The 20000-nt window shown below is 46.4% G+C and overlaps 2 protein-coding genes and 1 pseudogene across 3 annotated transcripts in view; 2 read left to right on the forward strand and 1 right to left on the reverse strand.

Moving 5' to 3' along the window:
• LOC125959997 (probable ubiquitin carboxyl-terminal hydrolase FAF) overlaps positions 1-2182 on the reverse strand; it is a 12771-nt gene extending 10589 nt beyond the window's left edge. Inside the window, exons 1-4 of one of the 2 annotated variants that reach the window (XM_049693086.1) lie at positions 1985-2182; positions 1058-1264; positions 804-982; positions 1-694 (exon numbers count right to left, since the gene is read on the reverse strand). The exon at positions 1-694 is cut by the window's left edge and continues 4390 nt beyond it. In XM_049693086.1, coding sequence (XP_049549043.1) covers positions 1-694; positions 804-982; positions 1058-1173 — 989 coding nt within the window. In that variant the 5' untranslated portion in view covers positions 1174-1264; positions 1985-2182. Of the gene's footprint in view, positions 695-803; positions 983-1057; positions 1265-1971 lie in introns of both variants that reach the window. The other variant, XM_049693085.1, reaches the window with a different exon arrangement.
• Positions 2183-9656: 7474 nt separating this feature from the next.
• On the forward strand, positions 9657-15746 carry LOC125959344 (zinc finger protein 131-like). Its single transcript, XM_049692164.1, has 3 exons — positions 9657-9726; positions 14061-14377; positions 14723-15746. The coding sequence occupies exons 1-3, from the start codon at positions 9685-9687 to the stop codon at positions 15744-15746; spliced, it is 1383 nt and encodes a 460-aa protein (XP_049548121.1). The 5' UTR covers positions 9657-9684.
• Positions 15747-18084: 2338 nt separating this feature from the next.
• Positions 18085-20000, forward strand: part of LOC125951702 (protein PTHB1-like) — a 2171-nt pseudogene continuing 255 nt past the window's right edge.

Here is a 20000-nt window from a genome sequence, read left to right on the forward strand (position 1 = left end):
GGTCGCAGCAATGCGTACAACAACGGTAGAGACATTTTTCCACGTCGTTTCACTCCGTTCGCATCACCACCACCCGTGCTTTCCGGTTCGGTTGAGTGTCGCTGCTGCTGCTCGATGGCCACTGTCAAACGCTTCAGTAAGTTGTCGAACCCATGGTACATGCCGAAATGGTTAATCAGGTTCAGCAGCCATCCGCGTGGATTTTTCGTTTCGATTGGTTGCTTCGCAAAGCTCACGATCGCTTCTTCCTGCTGCTTCGGGGACACAATTCCCGGGGCACTGTTGCTGCTGGTGGTCGTCGCGCCGCCGCCGCTACTGTTATCGCTGCTATCGGGCAGCGACGAGGAGGACGAAGATGACGACGATGAAGAGGATGACGAGGCGGTCGCCGGATTAGCTAAGGTGTTGGCTGCAGTTTGCGCGGTTAGCATTGGTTCGGGCTGGCGGGAGATGTTGTGTAGATGGAACTTGTTCTCCGAATCAAACACCATCGCAAGCAACTCGAGTAGCGGCTGATTATCGCGCTCCATGTGCAGCGCCGCGAGGCGCAAGAATTTGCAGCAAGACTTAAAGATGCACACGTGAATGTTGTTCTTCCACGACATGACCGCCTCGTCAGTGAGGATGTTAATGAATGAAGTGGCCAGCTCATTGTGGTAGAAGCGTACACACGGCTCACACTCTCCGTCAATCCCTGAAAATGATCCAAATACAATCCAAAACAATCATTGCGTGATTCCATTATCAAAACATGAGTGTAGGCGAGGCATGACCATTCGCACCTTCGCATCCATAACACTTACCAGCCACCGATAACTGTATCGCCGCATCTAGCAGACAATCGAGCTCCTGAGACGGTAACACTGGGACCACCCATCGCGAGTTGGAAATTTTCGCGTTTAGCGATGCAAGTTTCTCTATCGGGAAACTGGCGATAAGGGCTGGCTTCGTACTGGCGGTGCTGTTGCTGTTGGTATTGTGTCTGGCAAACAGGAGTACAAAGGATGATTTTTCAACCTTCAACATGTTCTACCTTCGGGGAATATTGCAAACTTACGCATTGTCGTTCGGTTCCGCGGTGCTCTCCTGGACTCGGTTCGCCGGTTCATCGTTCTGTTCCATCGCTTTCCCATTTGCTCTATCCACGGATTGACTGACGGTGTCGAAAGTCATAGCAACGGCGGCGAGACCGACTTGATGCTCCGGTTTGCTACCTTCTGCAGTTTTCGCGTGATAAATTACGTGACCAAGTAGGCGTGTTGTTCTAAAATCGGCGTAAAAGAAACTCCCCGTTAACTTGCGGTCATCGATACACTTTGCAATGCGTTTTTTTGGTCCGATACCGATATGTTCTCATGAAGGTAATCGCAGTAGGTCACAAGTGCAAAGGTACAAAATTACAGCAGCAGGACCGTTCGCAAGTACAAGCAGCGAAGCTATTTGCTTCTTCTTTCTCTCCATCGACAACAGATCCAGGCGGCAGTCTGAAAATCGATGCCACATCGTTGACCCCCAGCGATAACCTACTACGGGGACCTCTACCGAACGGGCAGAGAAACTAATCAGAGCCTACCAAGCGCAAGATGCTGGGGAGATTTGCAGTAAACAAACAAACGGGTAGCGAACTGGCTGCGCTGCATTTTCCGGTTGCGGTTACGATGCAATAACGCACCACATAACCAACTCCCGGAGGACAGGCCGATCGGCAATGGATTTAGCCGATGGTCGATTTTGCTGCTTTTTACGACCGTCACCTTCGTTATGAAGTCATTCGCGCGCACCCCATTTTTCCCATTTTCCACCCCCTCCCACCCTACACTTTTTGCAGTTCGGCAAACCCCGAGCCGGCCAAAATGGCCGACGGAAAATCGAGGACTTTTCGATCCTTTCCGCGAAACCGCTCCTTGCTGCGAAAACCGCGGACGCAACGCGAAAACACCAGCTACGAGTTTCAGTTTCCTTATTACTCACTGACTTTACGCACCAGCTCGGCTAGTCGGGCCCGGAACACTGCGGGCTGGCTTCCGGTATTTACTTCTGGCTCGTTCCCAGCATTCCTGCCGGTGTAAATGCTGTTTTCGGATCTCTATCCTGCCCGTGAATTCAATCGTCGGCAGAAATCTTTTACGAGGTACGAGGATCTTTTACGAGGATTTTTGTTCAGTGTTTCGTCTTCACCTCCTTCTTCTTCTTCTTTCCGTTCTGATCTTGAGAATTCAACCCCCCCAGATGCACGTAGACCCGTCAAAATAGACCCGCGTTTACATCACTGCGGTTTCGGGAGTCGGATTTTGGATTACTTTTTTTACAAGGGCTATTTTCTATGAGCAAACGATAAAAACGAAATCTACCCGGGGCGAAAACAATAAAAACGAAATCTACCCCGAGGCGAAAACGATAAAAACGAAATCCTCCCCGAGGCGAAAACGAGGCGATAATAGCCTGCCACAAACCGCAAGCGGAGCTTGCGGCGCGGACGGAACGGTTCGCCGCGGATGAAGCGGCAACACATACCGGTTGCGGTTCGTGCGGCGCGGCACGGCCGTTATAGCGTTGAACCTATCGATATAAACCAAACAATGTTTACGAAAACACGAATTGTTAACGAAAACAAAATATTAAATTTCTATTAATTATCATATTATACTATACATATTATTATCAATAACATGATTCCATGATCACAATGCAAACACTCATTTTGTTTACATCCAACTGCCAAATCAAATCCACCGGATTTCGCCGCGTTTCGCCGCGTCAAAATGCAAACTTTTGCATTTGGCCGCAAGGTCCGCAAGGATCCGCACGCGCCGTCCGCATGCGGTATGTGTTGCCCAGTACAATCCCATACATTCTATTCGTACGCGGCGAAACGTTCCGCACGCGCCGCTTGCAGTCTGTGGCAGGCTAATGAACTCGAAAATGAACCAAAATGATTTTTTTCATTTTAAACTTTGGTAAAATTTGGAAAAAACGGTGAGATTTGAAAAAACCCGAAGTGGCTTTCGCTCATACTTTTCGCTCGCACTTTCAATTTCGCTCACGCTTTTCGCTCGCACTTTCAATTTCGCTCACACTTTTCGCTCGCACTTTCAATTTCGCTCACACTTTTCGCTCGCAGCGTTAGCGTATGCACGAACCACACCAATTATGAATTTTTGCGCACGAGAGGGCGCTGTACGATGGCAAGTGCTCGAAAATCGACTGCTCGATTTTTCTATCTCGCTATCTCTTTGGTGCGAGAGCGAGATAGTTTTCGAGTAGTGATGACGTTCCGTTACACGTTCCACGTAACCGTTGTGGTTTGAGCACACGCAACGGCTTTTTTTAAAGCTGCCGAGGACCACGTGTTTTTTATTGAGTTTTAAATTAATTCCAACAGTACACAGTAAGACTCTTAATTAAAATCATTCACCAACGCTACTTTTCTTTGGTTTTAGTAACATGTTGACATGCTGAGCGAATGCAGGTTCCGTGGACTGTTTGGATCCTTTGGTGAGAGCATGCTGATCGTTTTATTTTTTTTAATTATTTTTTTTATCACCAACACCATCACTACTACTCGTATTAGCATACGGAGTATCTGGATCTCCCGATCCACCATCGGTGGCGAGTTGGAATGGTAGCCATCGTTCCATCGTCGCCTTCAATGCCATTAGGCCATTACACCTAGCACCTCGGCTAATGAGGTGCAGGATTAGCAGGATGCTAATTTACCTTTCGTCTCGCCACGGGTATCGAACCCCTTCGAAACGCCATGACCGACCAACACCCCCCACAGTAGTTTGGCCAAACTATGGCAGCTACTTTTTTACCCAACTAGCACCGTGGGTGTGGGGTAATGAGCTGATTTGCAGACCGATCACCAGACCGATCGTTGACCGTAAGAAGCGTGGGGCTTTATCAGCCAGAGTTTTCTCGGATTTCGAATTCCCCGAGCCAGACCAGAGCCAGATGATTCAGCTTTGGCCAGTAAGCATGATTGATGCCATTTGCCCCAATCCAGAATGAGAGGAATGAAGTCTTACGAATCCACAGGTCGCAACTGAAATGCAAATAAGCCGTCTCGTGACGGTGCCACGCTGGTTTGTGAAAAGAGGAAACCTTTTGCCAGCATCTTGATGATAAACGGGTTTTATGAAGATCTCTTAGCAAGAGACTAACAGTTTGAGTTGAAACAGCGCGTCGATTACGGGGTTTAATCTAATGAAAAATGTACCGCATCAAACAAACAAAAAATGGAACCACCTGGCCATCCTAACCCGGGACAGCGCTCCACGACTACGACATTGATTGCCTTACATCGAACATGCTATCGATAGTATTAAATAACCGTGCGCAACTGGTGATATGCATCGTAGCGATTGCGCTTGTGATGTGGCCTTGAATCCTTCAGCCGGATGGGAGTAACATGTACTCGCCGCGGTCCAGTCCACCTCCTCCGCAGACTCCTCGACTACTTCCGAACGAGCCTCGATCACAGCAACCACCGCTGTCTGCCCCTGTTACGGTTGCCGCCTCTACCGTTAACACCGCCGAGACTGCCACTATCACCCTTCGGAGTCTCACAGCGATTACACTTATTACGCCAGGCGTTCCTGTTATTTCAATGACCACAATTCCAATCACCTTTGCGATCGCGGACCACCTTCGGTGCATGCAAATTCACTGCAGCCTAGTATCGTCATACGTGACCGTAGATTCACCATTCATGTTCTCCTTGTCTTTGTCCATCCAGACTTTTGGCTTCTGGGTGCGCTTGTCTTGTTTGATCACGCCAACCGAACCGGACCCTCGACGAGTTCCTCTTTTGTCGTTTACGGTATCATACCTTGGATGAAGATGATGTCCTCCTGAGCGATCATTTAATCGTCACACTAAACACTCGAGCAACTGCACTAAACGAACCAAGGTTATCCAACGAACTGCACTACTGTTTAGTGCAACTGTACTAAACACTGTTATCGAAACTTAACTTAACTAAACGAATTAACGAAAGATACTCACGGTTCTCGAATGATGGGCCGTGTCCTTTTTTTCCATTCCGCACTATAACGAGCAACCACACGAGGAGAGAGGAGTAGCAGAAGCGTCCGCGGGGTGACAAGAAGGCGGCGTGCGTTGGACCGGTGTCCCCCTGGATCCTGGAAGGGTTTTCCGAAACCTCAAAGCTGAATGCTGGCAAACAACAAATATAAAGCAAATCTGGATAAATATAAAGCAAATTGCTGAACTGTACGAATCCAAACACAACCGAGCTAGTCCGGAATATGGCGATGGGTAGTGAATGTCCTACCTCACTTTTTGTTGTTAGTTGTTAATAAACGTACGGCTCGCCGTTAATAAACGTACCGCTTATATATATTAAAAATATAACGAGCAACCAATTTTGGTAACACTTAAGAATTTTTAAGCACAAAACCAAGCACAAAACCATCAAGTGACGTGGGTGACGTGCGAGATTTTACGTGAACAGAAAAAGTCTGAAAAAGTTTCATCGAGCTGAATCGTTTCATCGATATAAAAAAACAAATAATTAAAATGCAATCCGCATGCTTTATTTTTATCGATATCATCGATATATATCATTCATTTGAAAACAAAAATGGAGTTTATTAAATTAATAATTTTAATCAATTTTTAGACAATTTTTGGAATGAATTGGCATTAATTATTTTTTAATTAATTTTTTAATCTGTTGGCCATATAACGTGCTGACAATTTTTTTGGCTTTTTAAACAATCTTCGTCGATCCGATATTGATCGACAAAAAAATCAATCGATCAACATCGCTTTCCCGGAAACTTACCGCCCACCCCCTCGTCACATTTTTTTTCATTTCGACGGCGTCGTTCGGCGTGGGTTGCTGCTTGGTCTTGGTGCTTGGTGTTAAAATACGGATATCGAGGAATTGTGTGAAAAGATAGTAAGTTTGTGAAACCTTAAGATTTTATTTTTGAAGAAAACTTTTTATTTTACACTTTTTTTCCCCCTCGCAGGATGTGCTTATGGAGGACAAGCCTTCTGAAGGAAAGTTAACTGTTAACAAGCCGCCACTGCCACCGCCGCTTATGGAGGTTGACCGCCACGTCACCGCCACCGCCGCCGCCACCTCGGGAACACCGGGAACACCGCTTAATCAGGCACCGCCCCCAGATCAGGCAGGCCCCGTGCCCCCGACACCACCACCACCAGCTCCGCCAGGATCCGCCACCACCAGACGGCGCCGGACGCGCCGAGCAGGGCGGCGACCGTCTCATTTTATAAGCTCATGCTCATGCAAATGCCCGTTAATCAGCACGCATGCATTAAGTACAACTCTTCGCTTGGCCTCTCGGGAGTGTACTACAACAACTCGCAAGCAATTGTCGAAGAGGTAGTGCACTCGTCCGCCTTTTGCACGTGAGACGTGAGTCTCAGTCCCTCATACAGGCGACATGTATTGCGGGGAGGTTAATGTAAAGCAGGAAGCCCTATCCGGATTCATCAGCACTGCGGAAGCATTACCAATTAAAGGACTGACAGAAACGGTAAACGTGCAAATGATGACCATTCGTGGATTGAATCTAACATTATATCGTCTCGCGGAAAATCGCAGCGCACCCGAGCTCAGTCTTACAAACTTGCAGAATCAGAATGGTGATGATAAAATAATACTGATGATAAAACGCCGGCTTCTCAGCAGGATGAGCGCACTCGATGTGCTCGATTCCTGGGACAGTACCACAAATCAACCCAACACGCAATTGGAATAGTATCTGCAACTGTTTCACCGTGTTGCTTCTCCCGCCAGGCACTAGCTTCAGGTTCGATGTGCCAACGACGAAGCATTCGGAGGTGTTCGTACATCCTTACAACATGATAGAGTTATGTACCGCCGCCGATTGTATTCAGGACGAAAGTCCTTGCCATTAATCGTCCTTGCCCACGGGTGCTATGACATTAATCATTCTTTTTTGTTTCTCTATTGTTTCACTATCCTGCATGGGCTTTGTTGGGTGTGCATACAAAAAAATGAGTCATTAGATAAAGCAAATAAATCACCAAAGATCTATGAACATATAATCACAACCAGAAAGATAATTATTATTTATTGAAAGAAGACAAACTATTAATCCGCAATCCGCGACACACGCCCTTCCTTCTGTCTCACCTTAAATTAGAGCGTATTTCTTTTAAATTTTCATGCTAGAACTACTTCCTCGATGATGGGCTTATCGACAAATCGGTGAACTCGGCTGTATGAGGTGTGCTTTGTGCGTAAACTTTTTCGATTTGTGTGACGAGCAAGACGAACGCTGATTGTCACCCTTGGTACGGAAGAAAGTGTTATTTCCAATCAACAATTTTGGTTTACCGCGCTGCCCAGCCGTAAATTGCCATGTTGAGCAACAATTTGTGTAGTTTTGCCTAAAAATAAACAAACAGAATGATATAGCATGAAAAAAAAGAAGAGCTAGCGTGCTATTATTATGCTTGCGGATGATTGGAATTTCGCTTGTCAACATCCGATCAATGTGTATCCATTAAGTCAATTTGTTTATGGATGCTTTCGCAAATATTCGGTTACTATCGATCGTATACTCGCCGCCCATTGGACACATTGTAATTGCAATCCGAAGATTCGGTACATTCTGAAAAAAAAAAGATATGATAGTTTCAGAGCTCCGCGCTGAGATATCCCGAATTCTGCTGCTTCCATCGTTTTGTATAGTTTACCGTATTAAAATACGCTTTAACGATCCTTCGTTTGCTCCTCCTCCTTCTCCGCCAGTACCCGCCGGGACGACAACTTTTTGCTGTAGGATCGTTGTACACAAAGGGCATCGCTTGCAGGTAAGAGGCATAGAGATACAATACCTGAAATCCAATTCAGGTTCTGTAACGACACACCTTTCCGCTAGTATGTCGTACCGGTACCGGAGGCGGTCGGGAAGATTGACGTGTCCATGCCGAGCGAGGGCATCCGAACGAGATGCCCTTCACTTCAAGCAGAAGGGCTCGTAGCGCTACTATCCCGATATGGTAAGGCAGATGAAGAACGAAGCCGGTTTCACGCTGCTTGTCCCTACACTGGATTCGGTGCGCTATATGCACATCCTAGACATTTATGTGAAGGTATGCGATCCCGATTATGGTGTGATCTCCGTGATCTCTAATGCGCACGGGCAAAACGTAATACATCCAGAAATACATGATGAGCAAGATGGATCAGGAGCGTTCATCACCTTCACGACGCAGATTACGGTCAACCAAACGCAGGAACTGATCAGATCGAAGCTAATCAAGAAGAAGCGAGGCGTGTACGGGCCACCGAACGGTCGAACGTGCGTACTGTTCATCGACGACATGAACATGTCGGTGAAGGAAGTGTATGGGGCTCAGCCGGCCATCGAGCTGATGCGCCAATACTTCGATTAGGGGCATTGGTACGATCTGAAGGACACCTCGAAGGTGTACCTGCGCAATATCCTTGTGATGGCAGCTTGCGGGCTGGTCGGTGGCAGTCGCCAGGACGTCTATCCACGTTTCCTGTGTCACTTCAACATTTTCGCGATCAGTAACTTCAACGACGAAACTATGTTTAAAATCTTCTCGGCCGTACTGCTCGATGGGTACAAACGCGGTGGCCACGCGTCCGACGTTATCAACGTGGTGAACATGATCGTCAGTAGTGCGACGCTGAATACGTACCAGTTTGCGTGCGCCAAGCTGTTGCCGACGCCGGCCGAATCGCATTACATCTTCAACCTGCGCGACGTACTGGTGATGTATGATCTTGAGCGAATAGTTGCGGCATCGCATTGTAATTTCGTCGATACATAATAATATCTTTCCTGTATGTTGGTTTGGGGTTGTGGTCCATTATGGTTGAAGCATGTTGAATGCATTATGGTTGAAGTTGTTCTTTGCGTTCCAATTTCGAGCCAATTTGAGACACACGAGACGGACGAGAGACGGTACAGCAGAATCTTCTTCAAATAATCAAACAGGTGCGGATCGCCCGGCATCAGTCCGACCCAGGTGTTCTTTTCGATGAATCCCTTCACGAAGCCAAAGATCGACTTGCGGTAGTGGACCTGGGCGTGTACCGAGAATACCGTGTGATTGTCCACCGTAGTGCTGGGTCACGTAGAAGCTGTCGGCGTACGGGATTCCTCCCTGCACCGCCTTTAGCTCGGCTTCATGGACCGATCAATAACCTCCTCCGGTCTGATCGAGTACTTGTGGCTCCCACCGAGCATTATCGTATCGAAGGCGTTTGCCACCAAACAGAACAACATCAGAGGCTGCAAGGGAGAGTGGGAGTAACCGAAAACCGTAAGGAAGGCAGGAAGGCTGCTGCTTACCTCTTGTTAATTAAAGTTGGCCGAATTTAATCGGGGTCTTTCGCGAAAAACCGCGTCTCCGAAGTAAACAACTGTCAAATCTTGAAGTTTTTGCAGTAACATGCAGTAACCTTGGTTTTTGGCAAACGACCTTCCAAGAGTCCCACCATCTTGCTGTCATTTTTGCTGTCATTTTTTATGCAAAGTGCAAAGTGCACAGCAAAGTTGAAGTTGATTGTACAAGCAAATTGGACAAGCAAAGTTGAAGTTGATTGTAAATTTGGTTTTGGCTGGTTTGGTTTGCCAACTTGTTAGTGATTAACCTGTGGTGAGAGTGAATTAAAGTTGTGTTGTGATGGAAAAGGACCTGGCTAAAGGGAAGGAGGAGGCATGTGAGGTAAGAGAAAAGTTTTTTCCATTAGGGGAATCGGCGTTCGGGGATATGGAGAGGGGCGATCGGGTTGGGGCGATCATGCGAAGGATAACGCGATGGCGTTCCACGCCATCCTATTTCGCCAGGCTTATCGTAATAAGCGAATAAGCGGGGCTTGCGCTTGCGCATTGACCGGTATCCGTAGAAAGAAAGGAAACGGTCTAATGTTTCCTGTTCGCTCAGCACTGTGAATCTGGAAAAATCTAATCAGCTACAGAGTGGGTCATACGCTAGCGACGTTTTATTCAAAGTTTCAAGGGTTTATATACCCTTTCGTTTCCTATCGTTGATAGGCGCGAGCGAGATGGATGATCTCGCTCCAAGAGTTACATATTTAGAAAATATGTTTCGGATAAACCACATGCCTTAAATGCTACCACATGCAATGATTACAAAATGTATATAAGAAGCCTGTTGGTGTTTAGGATTCCTATCGCTCTATGGCGTTGCCGCCCGCACGATTACCATACGCGGATACCAGACGCTCCTACACTTGTCGCCTAATGCGTCGGTCGTTAATTTATTTTATTTTTGAAATTACAACTTCGCGTTGGTGTGATACGAAATTTCTAACCGTGAATATGACGTGAATGTGAATGTTACCCCGTTCTCGACAAAGAAAGAGTGAGAAATTGAATGCCGCGGTTGTGATCGAAAGTGGAAAAATTACATCGCGAAAAAAACGACTGAGATGCGCATTGCAAACTCGTGTAGTGCATAGCTCGTGTAGTGCTTGTGCAATGGTAAGTATTGTTGTGTTTTGAAGTAGATTTATGTTTCGAAAATTTATCTGATCTCTGATCATTTCAGGTTAAAAGCTACCGGGTCTATTATCGTGTTAAGACGACAGAGATTGTTTGAATCCTACACACAAGGAGTTGCGCCGAGGACCAGGGAGGAGTCAAGATTTCCTGCATCACATCAAGAAGGAGAAAGTGAAAATTACAGAAGCAGATAGTTGTGTACAGCGAAAACAGTATATTGTACGTGACCCATTGCTGCCTTCGAAGCCAAAGCCAAAGCGGTGAATCGGCTGTGCTGAAGCACATCGATATAAACAATGTGAAAACGATCGAAGCAGGCTATAAAATCTAAAAATAGAATAAAAACACTTCAAACCGGTTTTAAAATAGTGTCCAAATAGTTTCCGCCGGTCGCAAATTGTCTTTTTGAAATTTGGCCAATCTTAGGGGTTTCCGCCAAATTTCACCAACAACCAACCAACCAAAACCAACAAAAACGTTAGAAGACATCGAATTGCATGCCGTATTGCGCGAATCGGTTATTTGCTATACAAGCAACACTTAATCGATTTCGGACCGTGAAATCCGCATAAATCGACTGGAATTTCGAAATCGGTAATATAGACCGATTGTTTTTTTCGATAAAAATGCTCCGCCACACCGTGGAAGAAGACCAAGGCCAAGAAGACTATACGAGACCTCAATTGCGAGCATTTATCGCTTGCGGCTAACTCACCAGACTTGGCTCTATCGAATCAACGTTCATTTGCCCAAAAGATAGTAAATTGCCCAAAAGATACAGTCCGTTTCATAATGATAGCCTCACCCTATTTTATCGATTTCGCGCTCAAATAAAGCGTCCCAAAAATAATTTAAATGACTGTATATTCTCCTTGTATCTCTAGAAAACGTATGCAATTTGAATTTTAAAAATATCTCAAAAATTGTGGATGAGAGAGCCAAAAAACCAAAAATGAGGTGTTTCATAATGATAGCCTCACTAAGGATTTTAAATATAAATCTGCATATTTTTGCAAATCCCATCCAAAATCCAAGATGTTTTAGTGATCAGTGCTTCTTCTGTTATCGTTTCATCCCAGAAAGATGAGTTTCGGTTCACTTTTTGGTATTTTTGTCAGGTTTTTCTTAGATAGAAACCTCTGTGCATAGCTTATGGACTCTTTAAGCGTCTGTATGATCCCAAGATGGTTCAATCTGGTGAATCGTAGTGATATTAACAAGTTTAGACCTTTATTATATGATATTAAGCTCAAATAGAGTGCTAGAAGGTTATTAGGTTGATCTACAATCGGTCAAACCACGCCTTGTTTGGATTCCTTTCGTAGGCCATCGCGGTTTTTTAATTAGAAATCGCCGAAAAAACGTTGCAATTCTCCAATTAACAGTTCAAATTGTTGATCCAGGATGATGTCTATTCAGTTTTGAAGGAATCACCCAATCCATCGTAGGATCGCTACAGAATACTTGCGATATTACATGCAAAAAACCGTTAAAATTTCAACTGAAGGTAAATCATGTAATCCGCTTGAAATTTTACCGGAAATGAAATAAAACATTTGAAACATCAAGGATAATGATGTTTCATCACTCTTGAGACTTTCTAAATTGATACGGAACCAAAAACATACGAAAAAATTGAACATCATAACTTTGTTTCGTTCCTTCGCGTTATCAGTTGTGGTGGTAAAGCAGGTCCGACAATTTTAGTTACAATTTTGATCAAACAGTTTTGTTTCCAATAGTCTTTCCATAATGTTAGAAGTGTGATGAAATTTTTTTTTTTTTTGATAAAAATCAGGCACAAATCGTTCTAAAAGTGCGAGTAATCGTATGTTTAGCTTGAAACAGTCCGCAATTTTAACCTATTATTCCTTGAGAACTATGCTTGTAGGCTTCCACAAGGCTTCAAAATCCTGTTTTCTTCAGGTTCTATCAAGTAGTTATTGACATCCATCGTTAATATAAGTTGCAGGCCTGCTATCATACGGTTAAACTTCTCTGTACCATACCATGCACCATTTTTCACAATTCTGCACTCATGTAACAGTACTGCACGTCCAATAATCACAAAATATCAATAATAAACTTTGGTTTATTGGTTAGTTGATGTATCCTTTTAGTAGAGCAATTTATCATTTGGTTTTCCGTTAGTAAAATTAAATATGTCCTAGTGAGGCTATCATTATGAAACACCTCATTTTTGGTTTTTTGGCTCTCTCATCCACAATTTTTGAGATATTTTTAAAATTCAAATTGCATACGTTTTCTAGAGATAAAAGGAGAATATACAGTCATTTAAATTATTTTTGGGACGCTTTATTTGAGCGCGAAATCGATAAAATAGGGTGAGGCTATCATTATGAAACGGAGTGTAGTTAAAATGTATAGCTAACTACTGCCATGTGTTTGAAGAATAAGAGTTGCTCCATTTTGGCAGAATAAAAGTTTTTTTCTGACAAAAAAAGGCAGTTCCATATGCATACACCTGGTATGACTCGGAAAATTTTAAGATGTGTGATTATGTATCTGTGTTTACAGTCAGCGGCCCCGCGTGTACGCCCCGCCCCATAAATTCTCCAGGCTCTTGGGTTAGTTTCGGGTAGCGGACCCTTTTGCCCACCGCGGTCTCCCTTGTCACAGCTTTCTTGGCATTCCGGTGAACAGCCTTACCGATTTTTTGCTTCATCTGTTGGTTCATCCTATTGGCGTGGTTCATCCTTAGCGTGGTCGAGTATGGTGTGTCGCAATGATCGATCCGATATATATAGATATACTATAGCTGCCCCGACAGACTTCGTACTGTCTTTGATCGGTCGTGGGTTTATCGTAAACGGGAACTTTAAAATTTCAGTAAATATAATTTTATCTATTCCATAATTTGGTAGTATTCGATTTATCAATGAACCAAATCAATAGCTAGATCCGTTAGTGATGTTGGAAATAGAGATGCGACGTGCTTGTAAATATGAGCTGGAAAGTTAACATGATGTTTGAGTTTTAAGGCTTTGACTTGCGGACTAAATTATGTCATTTGGAACCACGAATTATATTTTCCAAAGTTCTTTTTTATAAAATGCTTTGACTGTAGTGTTCGGTTTGCACATAGCTCGTTAAGTTCAAATGTTGGTATGGGTTTTGTATTTAACGACATTACAATACGACACACTTGATCCATTTTTCTGGTATTCAGCTTACGATGATTTACATAGTCACATGGTAGATCATAACTAAAAGCACCGCACTTCAAATTTACTCAAACGTCGATCGATCAGATCGAGGGTCTTTCTTCTCTCTCGGACGATCTCGGTGGACATTCCAATCGCAAACCGTTCCGGATAGATAGGATTTTTTGGTAATGTTTTCTATTACTACTCGGTTACTGCTGCTATATATGTTTGTGCATGCAATTCCGATTGTATAAGGGACATCCGGACAGACATGATTCATTTTTATATATATGTAGATTTAACAATTAAATAACATTAATAATAATAATATAATAATAATTCAAATGAAATAATATTCTTTCCACAGCTTGATTCATTCATAAAGTATGTAGATATTGAGCCGGACGGGACTTTTAGCAGGCCGTTGGTAGTAGACAGTTATGATTCGACGTCGGACGACAATTCCGACGTCGACAAAGAAATAGAAGAAGAAATAACCAACGCGGAAGTGCACGTCGAGAAACGTCGTCGAGCACGCGCGCCGTCGAGCCGAGAGAAAACGTCGAGCACGCGCGCCAAGAAAAAAAATGAACAACAAAAAAAACGCAAAGGAAAAAGAATGATAAACTGCAATTATTGCCCTAGGAGCTTCGCTGGAAACTTTGCCCTATATAGACACAATAGGCAAATGCACAAGATTGGCACAATTCAAGTGAAACAATTTAAATGTGACCAATGTGACAAAAGTTTCGTAAGCAGAAAGAAAATGGAAGAGCACTCCAGACTACATGAACGAAATTTCCAATGTGGGGAGTGCTCTGAAACTTTCAGAACACATATTCAGTTGGAAAACCACATGCGTACCCACGGCACACAGCAGAAGTGTTACATATGTAACATGAATTTCGCTTACGCGAAAGGCGTAAAAAGACACGTGAAACGAAAGCATCCAACGGCACACCCCAATGCATTCAAATGTGACACATGTGGGGAAACATTTGGAGACTATAAAATAATGGACTGTCACAGGCGCACTCACGAGCCAACAATAGAAAAGTTGTACTTTTGTGAGAAATGCCCCTATAATACCAATCATAGTCAGAATATGCTAAATCACCTGAAAGCAAAACACGGCATTAAGAAAGTATACAAGTGTGATGTGTGTGGAAAAACGTTCCATAGCTATTCAGTTATGGTTCGTCATAAGCTCACACATAAGCAAGTCGTTGAATTTAAATGTGATATGTGTGATGCAAGTTACACTACAAAACCCAACATGAACAAACACAAGCTGCTCAAGCACTGCAACTGGGTCTCAGAAGAAGCGACCATGGACTCCGTCAACGGCGACCCATTTACTTCTGCCAGTCCGGCAGAGGTAGATGGGCCCATTGACGTACCATCTTCATCTACCGCAACAGAGGTCCACGATGTGCTTCCTCCCTCAAAAGAGGCAGAGGTAACCATCGAAGCTATGGACTCCGTCAACGGTGACCCATTTACTTCTGCCAGTCCGGCAGAGGTAGATGAGCTCATTGACGTAGGGCCTGCTACAGGCTCCGTCGTCTTCGACGATGTACCATCTTCATCTACCGCAACAGAGATCCACGATGTGCTTCCTCCCTCAAAAGAGGCAGAGGTAACCATCGAAGCTATGGACTCCGTCAACGGTGACCCATTTACTTCTGCCAGTCCGGCAGAGGTAGATGAGCCCATTGACGTAGGGCCTGCTACAGGCTCCGTCGTCTTCGACGATGTACCAACAGAGATCCACGATGGGTGGGTTACTTATAACTACGATATCTTATTTACTTCTTCCGGTAGTCCGGAAGAGTTCCCAGAGCAGATCAAAGCTGAGCCATCACCATATACCGCTCCGGCAGAGGTAGAAATAACAAAAGCTGCACAGCGTCCACGGCGTCAACAGTACCCGTGCATTGTATGCAATAGAGTATACAAGACTTCCAGTGCCATGTGCAAGCACAGGAGATTGGCGCACAACATCTGCAATGCAACGGCAACGAAGGCTCGATCGCCTAGCGAAGAAAGATAAGCGATCTTATCTGGGCGATAAGAAATGCCAAGCCACAGAAAACGCAAGCTCCACAGAAAAGCAAGAAAAGCAGTACAGTCCGTGCCATCCGTGCCATCCGTGCCGTCCGTGCCATCCGTGCCGTCCGTGCCGTCCACGCCGTCCGTGCCGTCCGCGCCCGAGAGGACAACAGCGAATGCCATCCAAGATGAGCCAGCGGTTCGACGATATCCTGTTTGCGGGTTTCTTCATACACAACAACATAACACCCAGGCAAGCGCAGCCGAAAGCCGTATTTGAAGGAGACCAGCAGCAGCAAGTGTGTCGATGTAAGAGATAGAACTGCATAGCTCGCCTTGTGGTGACCTATTTCGTTAACTCATTTTCGGTTGCAGGTTTTAGCATCAAGGAGACGGGAAGGAAATGGATTCTACGCCGTGGAAATGGGAAACAAGCCGTACCGACGACGGCGACCGGATGGTATGAATGGAGCCCAGCTGAAGGGAGCAAAAAAGCAGCAGCACATCAACTGCAACGGTCGTCGATACGAAACACGTTCGTTCTGCTTGCCCTTGCTACGACAATTGCTGTTTCCGTCCCCTACCTGCTTCCTACTCGGTAATTCGTATGTTCGATTATCTTTTGCAGCAACGACGATGCACGTTTGGCCGCACTCGGAAGCCCTGGCCCTGGCATTCGGATTGTTGGTGTCCGCGTTATCTATCTGGACAGCAGGCGGCGTTATTCCCGACGGCGTTAATTGCAACAGAGTTTGCTGATACACAGATCGAATCGCAGCAACCACCGTTTGTACCAACTTTCCACTTTCGTCGATTCTGCTGCCACATCTAGTAACCGGTGATCGGTGGTTAAGCGATTGGCCTGGATAGGATTGGATGAATTCATACGAACACCGGAGACTGAAGCCAATCGATCCGCAGATTCTGTCCACGATGAAGATGCAAGGCCCGAACCCTCGTACTGGTCTTCGCAATCCGATACCGTACCTAATGGAGGGCGGAACTGGTGCTGGCAGTTTGGGCACGTCGCATCTCGCATCTTCGGCTAAAGGCGGCGGTGTCGGCGGTGCATCCGGTGGTGGACCTGGTAGCGGTACCGGTGCAGTACAACTTCGAGCAGTACAACCAGACGGAACTCCTGGATGCTTACTGTAACGCGATGCTGCAGTTGCTGTACTTCAACATGAAGCTTCGCAAAGCGATCCTATCGCACTCGAAGGACAAGGAAGGAGTGGAGGAAGCAACAGCATCCAGCTGGATCACCAGGAGACCAATCCGGAACCGGGGGAATTGCCGTTTCGTTCAACGGATCCAGCACAAGTACCAAGATGTGTCGTTACGGGACGAACTGCTCACGAGTCGATTGTCACTTTGCACATCCACGGTAAGGTCCACGGTCGGTATTTATTCATGGCCCTCTCTGATTGTTCGATCTCGATTGCAGCAAATCTTCAACCTGCGTCATATCAGCAGCCCCGGCCGGAGGGGCGGCAGCCACGCATCGTCATCAATCTGTTCCGACGATGAAACCGAGCCACATGAACGTAGTCCGCATCACGTGCATCCGGGGACAGGGCGAGGATGAGGTTGTCCCGTTCATGGATGATTACATCTCGACGCAGGAACGCAGGTGGTCGACTATCTGACCAAGTTTTCCGGCATCAATATACAGTCGGAGACGCACGATTCCGTCGAGGACGCTCGGACAGCACTGCAGCCGTACAAGCATTATCTACGGCTACAGGAAAAGGATAAGTTTTCCCGGGCGCTCTTGACGTTGTACGAGAAGGGCAAGCCTGTCGGAAATTCCGTAGCTGCGTGAGCCCCCAGTACCCGGAGCGGTGGGCCGCTCGCTTTGATCGATCGCTCGATCAAAGGAGATGCGGCAGGAGCGGACATCCGCACGATCACCAGATCAAGCGGGCGGGGGTGATGCTCGACCGTCGACCGTCGACAACTTTACCAGTCTTCACGGTGCGATGGCGTCCATTCCGGGACTGCAAAACGTTCAGGTTGGTTGATGTGGAAAAAAGGGTGATGGCAGGGAGAGAGATTTATTATTGTTCACTTTATACACCCTCAAACAGGTTCAAATTCCCGGACTTCCATAGCCGATTTCTCTGGCCGTCTTCGTCTACGCCGTCAGGAACGACAACGGGTGTGTTAAATAACTCTGCGAACAACAGCGCAGGCCAGACGACTAGCCTACTTGTGTCCGTTCCCGTGACCAACAAAAACGCTTTCATATATTCCATTTTCGTTTTGACGAACCGGTGAATGCTGGTCAACCGATTCAACAGATACAGCGTCTCTTCACACAACCGTCGATGCTCATCGGTTACAATCTAAAACAGGTGTAAGGAGGTGTTCTCAGTGCAAAAAGGATGGAGGCAATGGAGCTACTTACCGCCTGTACGGCCAGGACGACCATCTTCAACCAGGAAGGACGTATCAAGGTACGGAATTGGTGGAAAACTCAGTGTCCCACGGTGGAACCGTCGTACGATTCGTTCTCGCTACACTGTGCCCGACTTTGTCTGGAAGAGGGTGAGAAGGACAGTATCGTGATTGGATGCCACTCGGGACAGTTGTGCATCTATCAGCCCTCAGGGCGGGCGATGCCTTCGAGAATCAGTTTCACGACGTAGGTAGCGTAGAATAGTGGACCACGGTCGACCGTAATTGATTGATAACCTTTTTTCCCGCAAGCAGAGCAAGCAGAAACGATCCCCGGCAGCAGCTGGCCGTACTGTTTCCGATGCGATTGTGCATCTTTCAGATCGTTACCGTTGAAGGAATCGCTGAGCATGGATCGCTGAACACGAAGCTGGTACGATCATGCGCTCGCCAAGCATCTGGACAGTTCGCTGCGGTTCTTCGAGCAGGATGGTATAAGCTACGAACGGACGCTGGCCACGGATCGCCATCTACCATCACCAGTGAGGTATGTAGTGCGGACCGATTGCTTCGTTACGGTGGCACCGAGCTGGGTGCTCGATTGTTACCGCTATCAGGATATTGCCGAGGCGCAGGAGGCGTTGCGACGTCACGATCCAATCTGGTCACTGTCCGTCGGTGTGTACGCACTCGATCTTAGCGTCCATCAGATCTCCAGGTAAACGTCCTCCCTCGAGGTGCGATTACTTATTTGACCGAGAAGCCTGAATGTCTGGTCTTTCGCTTCCAGCACGGAATCCGTCATCGTGGTGCTTGGAGAGAACAACCTGGTGCTTGGAGGGCGTGTCCGACACCCACCGACTACTCACCGATCTGTTTCCACGCGTTCGTCGTCGGCTGGTACTGGCTGGGTATTGTGTTTATTAGCGAAGATCCTCCCCACCTCTGAGAGTCCCTTCTTGATCATTTTTTTCCTCCACAGAACCCGGTGCTCGGTTACTGTTGGCCGTCGTATCGGAGAGCGGTTCGCTGTTGGTCTACGAAAACGATCAAATCCTTTGGTCGGCCCAACTCCCGGACATCCCAGTAGCGCTCAGTCGTGCCGTCGTTAGCGGTCAAACGGGATTACTTACGATCGGCTATCTCGGATCTGAACCGGAGCTATTCAAGGTGCCAGCCCTGTTCGGAACGGAACTGTTCGAGATTTGGCTGTATCCGTACGAGGCGGCCACGCCTGCCTCGCTAGCCGTAACCGTATCCTGTTCCTACACCAACAAGCTAAGCATTACACGAGTCCTGCAACGCATCGAAGGAAGCCAAGCATAAGATCACTCTAACAGCCTCGAGCAATGCTGTGGCGGCCGTGGGAGGTACCGGATTGAATGCTCTGTTTCCGGAGTTTTGTACTTCGGAAGGTAGCCAGACGGCCTTGGGATTGCAATCGCTGGTCGATGGACGTCGCGGCCAAAAACACGAACCGTTTCCGGATACAATCCGATGAGTTAACCCTCCTACCGCTCGTGTTCGAGTGTCTGCTAAAACGGTTCAATCCGGAGCCCGCCAAAACGCCGAAATGTATGTCGACCAGGGATCACTGTTAACAACATACCACCGGTGAGCGAACTGGCGAACCATTTTCGTATTCATCATGATCTGAGGAGAGAATTGAAACATCTTGAGGTAAGTGGAGAGCCACGCAGCGATGGCAACAGGCGAACAGGCACGATTGTAACTAAAGGCTTCGAATTTTGCAGACTGAACTGGAGATTGCCACCAGCCAGATGCGATTGTTTGAGCGACGATTTGTCGTCACTCGGCACTCGGAACATCGGGTGGCGTAAATTATCTGGACCCTTGA

The sequence above is a fragment of the Anopheles darlingi genome, chromosome 2 (assembly GCF_943734745.1).
Source record: "Anopheles darlingi chromosome 2, idAnoDarlMG_H_01, whole genome shotgun sequence".
In the NCBI taxonomy this organism is placed as follows: domain Eukaryota; kingdom Metazoa; phylum Arthropoda; class Insecta; order Diptera; family Culicidae; genus Anopheles; species Anopheles darlingi.